We start from the raw sequence: 5,000 nt of genomic DNA, 5'->3' as shown, positions 1-5,000 counted from the left end.
CCTGTTTATCAACAGAGAGCGCGAGCGTAAGCTGAAGAGTTTCCCGGCAGTTCTTCCTCTGTTCGGGTGTAAGTTAGCTCAACTAATTGAATCGGGTGTCGCTGCTCGTTAACGCCCATCAGCGTGTGTTGTGGAGGACGCTTGTCTTGCGTGGACTTCTAATTGTAAAAGTTGTTTTTAATTTGAAGAATGGAGCCGCTGAGGGGTTGAGACCGCATGCAGGGTGTTTCGTGGTTTATCAGTAATGTTGAACTGTGCTGTAAGGCTGAACCTCTGGCGACGAGCCAGGCAGGTCTGTACAAGCAGAGCCGGAGCCGGAGCGGTGTGTCATCAGGGGCAGGTCGCTGTGTCGCGCTCTGCGCGCCCTAACACGAGCACGGTGCAGGAATCAGCGCTATGTTTGCACACGGTTCATCCCTCGGTGGCGTTCATGTGGCACCGTTCACATACCGGCCCGGTCCAAACTACTCGAGATGTGCGTCCCGTGTCAGCGACAGTGTAAACACAGCTGAAAGGTGCACGTCCGCATTAGACGTGTTTACCCGGGTAAACGAGGCGTTCAGGTACACGGAGGAAGGCGGGGCTCTGCTTTCTCACCTGTCTTCAGGTTCATCGTGTAGGTCGGTGTACAGTGAGGGTGCTGCAGATTGTTGCAGCCCCAGTTAAGTGCAACACACACGAATCTGTAACAAAGTGTCAGGAGGCAGATACTCAGCTCAGTGTAGACAGAGAGCTGGTGATCCGGACACTAAAACGAGACCCAGAGTCTTTGTGGACGTGTGGAACGGCTCTCTGTTCCAGGAGATCAGGCTCAATGTTGTCTCTGATAAACTGTAACTGTCTGGCTGCTCTGACTGACCCCCACTCTCCTGTAGGGGGGCTTTCTCCGTGGTGAGGCGCTGCATGAAGATTTCCACGGGGCAGGAATACGCTGCCAAAATCATCAATACCAAGAAGCTGTCAGCCAGAGGTGAGTACATGCTGCCCTGTGGTGTGGCTTTGTAGAGCCATGCTGTTCACTCTGTGGGGGGGGGGGGCGGGCTCCTTTCTGTAGCCACGTAGCCCCTCAAACCAACTTCCTCTTCTTTTTCCGGACTGGACATGTTTTCTCATTGCTTCATGTCTGTAGTGGCGGGAGGTGGTCGGGTTACAAATGGCAGCAGCTAGCCACGTCTTTAACAGTCACTCGTTCCATCTGTGTGACGCCTACTTGAAGGAGGCCAACGGCTCCTTTTGTAACTCGTTCTGTGATATCAAACCACAGCCTCTGATTTCTGATGAGCTGCGTGTGACTCACAGCGCTGTCGTTCACAAGGAAACACAAGCCAGTGAAGGCATCGTCTTGTCAGGAGTGAGAGCTCCTCTGGTTCTCTCCTCCCAGTGACCTTCTGTCCAGGAAGCCGAGGCATTCTTATCCTCTCCATCATTATCTGTGCAGTGTGACGCCGAAGCACAAACAGGAGATAGGCTTGGACAGGCACACAGTGATGGGTCTCATGGGGGGGGGGGGGGGGGTTTCCTCACAGCGTCAACAGCTGTGTGGAGAAAAGCAAAACGATTCAAAAGATGGAACAGAGCAGTAAGAAGGGAACAAACCATTTCTATTTTCTCTACGGTGAAAGATCTCCACTCTGTCTGTCTCTGGTGAAATGAGAAAGAGTGTGTGTGTGTGTGTGTGTGTGTGTGTGTGTGTGTGTGTGTGTGTGTGTGTGTGTGTGGTGTTCATCCAGTGGAACTTCTGCTCTCTCAATGCACAGAGGTCCATTCCTTTATCATAATTCATCTTTTATGTTCATACTGTACCGATGCATTCATAGCCGTTTCACCGTCATAGTTTTGACCTCTTCTATGAATCTAGTTGTTGCACAGTCACAGTTCTGCTCATGACGGAGGATCCTCTCTGTTTCACCTCTGAACCCAGAGGTGTAGGTCAGACGTCCCCACATTGTTCCACTCCTTGCATACGTAACGTGGGGACTGTTCTTTGGCTTTGGTTGAGAGATGCTGAATAACGGAGTCGTGTGTGAATGAAGCTGGTTCTGATCGATGAGGCCCGTTGTTAACTTGTGTGATCGTGTTTGCTTCACTCTGTTAAAGCGATGCTGCTGTGTTCTCTGTGTACTTGAGGCTCTGCTGGGAACCCTTTCAGTCTGAGACCAGTCCAGGTCGAGTCTGAGTTAGCTTTGGACGTAGTAAATGGAATGTCTTTGTGTTGTGGACAAAACAAGACATTTGATAACCGCACAACCACAGCTCCCCACCGTTATGAGGACAAACCACGATACGGTTCAACATCCAGAGACGGATCCAGCAGGGTTCTGTTAGACCGGCTGACCGATACTGAAGCTCACAGGTCACGTTTCGTGAGGGGAAACCCCAGACTGGCTGCCAGCGCTGCTGCTGCTGCTGCTGCTGCTGCCGCTTCTATTTCTTCTTCTTCTTCTTCTTCTTCTTCTTCTTCTTCTTCTTCTTCTTCTTCTTCTTCTTCTTCTTCTTCTGCTGTAGCTGCGTGAGGAGAACTCCTAAACAGGAAGCTCTGTTTAATTGGAGAGGCTTGATGTGGCTGTAAACCTCGGCTTCACACTAAAGGCGGTGCTTTCCTGTCTGGTGCACTTCCAAAGAACATCCACCGACTCTTGTACTGCTGACCTGTTAAAGTACAACATCAGGAAGATCTGTTGACAACGTGTATCTATGCAATCTCTGTTTTGTGAAAGTGCACCCGGTTGTGATCCCGTCCTTGTATCTGAAGTTATATCTGAAGTTATATCTGTAGTTATATCTGTAGTTATATCTGTAGTTATATCTGTAGTTATATCTGAAGTTGTATCTGTAGTTGTATCTGTAGTTGTATCTGTAGTTGTATCTGAAGTTGTATCTGAAGTTGTATCTGAAGTTATATCTGAAGTTATATCTGAAGTTATATCTGAAGTTATATCTGAAGTTATATCTGTAGTTATATCTGAAGTTATATCTGAAGTTGTGTCTGAAGCTGTGTCTGAAGCTGTGTCTGAAGCTGTGTCTGTAGTTGTGTCTGTAGTTGTATCTGTAGTTGTATCTGTAGTTATGTCTGTAGTTATGTCTGTAGTTATGTCTGTAGTTATGTCTGTAGTTATGTCTGTAGTTATGTCTGTAGTTGTATCTGTAGTTATATCTGTAGTTGTGTCTGAAGTTGTGTCTGTAGTTGTGTCTGTAGTTGTGTCTGTAGTTGTGTCTGTAGTTGTGTCTGAAGTTGTATCTGAAGTTGTATCTGAAGTTGTGTCTGAAGTTGTGTCTGAAGTTGTGTCTGTAGTTGTGTCTGTAGTTATATCTGAAGTTATATCTGAAGTTGTGTCTGTAGTTGTGTCTGTAGTTGTGTCTGTAGTTGTGTCTGTAGTTGTGTCTGAAGTTGTGTCTGTAGTTGTGTCTGAAGTTATATCTGAAGTTGTGTCTGTAGTTGTGTCTGTAGTTGTGTCTGTAGTTGTGTCTGAAGTTGTGTCTGTAGTTATGTCTGAAGTTGTATTTGTAGTTGTGTCTGAAGTTGTGTCTGAAGTTGTGTCTGAAGTTGTCTGAAGTTGTGTCTGTAGTTGTGTCTGTAGTTGTGTCTGTAGTTATATCTGAAGTTGTGTCTGTAGTTGTGTCTGTAGTTGTGTCTGTAGTTGTGTCTGTAGTTATATCTGAAGTTATATCTGAAGTTGTGTCTGTAGTTATATCTGAAGTTGTGTCTCAAGTTGTGTCTGTAGTTGTGTCTGTAGTTATGTCTGAAGTTATATCTGAAGTTGTGTCTGTAGTTATATCTGAAGTTGTGTCTGAAGTTGTGTCTGTAGTTATATCTGTAGTTATATCTGAAGTTATATCTGAAGTTATATCTGTAGTTATATCTGTAGTTATATCTGTAGTTGTATCTGAAGTTGTATCTGAAGTTGTGTCTGAAGTTGTCTGAAGTTGTGTCTGAAGTTGTGTCTGTAGTTGTGTCTGAAGTTGTATTTGTAGTTGTATCTGTAGTTATGTCTGAAGTTATATCTGAAGTTATATCTGAAGTTGTGTCTGTAGTTGTGTCTGTAGTTGTGTCTGTAGTTGTGTCTGAAGTTGTGTCTGAAGTTGTGTCTGTAGTTGTGTCTGAAGTTGTGTCTGAAGTTGTGTCTGTAGTTGTGTCTGAAGTTGTATTTGTAGTTGTATCTGTAGTTGTATCTGTAGTTATATCTGTAGTTGTGTCTGTAGTTGTGTCTGTAGTTGTGTCTGTAGTTGTGTCTGTAGTTGTGTCTGAAGTTGTGTCTGTAGTTGTGTCTGTAGTTGTGTCTGTAGTTGTGTCTGTAGTTGTGTCTGAAGTTATGTCTGAAGTTATATCTGAAGTTATATCTGTAGTTATTCCCCCCCGGGAATCAGGAAGTGGGCCGTTGACTTGAAGATAGGACACCGCTTGGATTGAGAGCAGCATTGGTGGGACTCCTTAGGGTGCAGCCTCCACTCTGATTGGATCCTGAGGGTAAGACCTGTCAGGTGGTCTCATGAAGGAGCAGTGGACTGATGGTCTCGCTGTGTGAGGTGAGGGTTTGCACACTGATGCGCTTGTTAAATCTTGTGGAAGAACGTGTAGAGTTGGTAGTTTAAATCTAGTGTTTGCATTTGCTTGTTCTGTTATTTGACTTGACCCACTTGCTGCAGTATGGATATCAAGGTATTTGGTCAAAAATATGGTAATATTTGATTTTCTCTAGCGCCCTAGTTATTAAATCGAGTTGACTTTTCTGATCGAACTCATAATTCAGATGATTAAAGCAGAGTGCTGCTGCTTGTTTCTGGACAGATTCAGTCACTGATGCAGTGAGGGGTCAGGGGGTTACGGACCTGGTCTCCGTGGTTCCTGTGCTGTGAGCCGTCTAGCCCCGTTCACTTTAACACTCCTGCAGAGTCTGGAGACATAAATCCATTATTTCCTGGCTACTTTTGAAGAGTATGAACATGTTGACAATGATCTATCTTTCCTATTAAACACTTGTTTCTTCCAGCGCTGGCCGTTG

The 5,000-nt window shown here is 45.3% G+C and overlaps 1 protein-coding gene across 15 annotated transcripts in view; it reads left to right on the top strand.

The window, feature by feature from the left end:
• LOC137874788 (calcium/calmodulin-dependent protein kinase type II delta chain) overlaps positions 1–5,000 on the top strand; it is a 92,463-nt gene that overhangs the window by 480 nt on the left and 86,983 nt on the right. For all 15 annotated transcript variants that reach the window (XM_068713750.1, XM_068713745.1, XM_068713739.1 and 12 more), the window contains exon 2: positions 876–970. In XM_068713750.1, the coding sequence (XP_068569851.1) occupies positions 876–970 (95 nt within the window). The remainder of the gene's footprint in view (positions 1–875; positions 971–5,000) is intronic.

The sequence above is a fragment of the Cebidichthys violaceus genome, unplaced genomic scaffold (genome assembly GCF_023349555.1).
Source record: "Cebidichthys violaceus isolate CVI_PGR_0920_01 unplaced genomic scaffold, fCebVio1.0.p SCAF_19, whole genome shotgun sequence".
Taxonomy (NCBI): domain Eukaryota; kingdom Metazoa; phylum Chordata; class Actinopteri; order Perciformes; family Stichaeidae; genus Cebidichthys; species Cebidichthys violaceus.
This window is presented reverse-complemented; position numbering and strand designations above follow the sequence as displayed.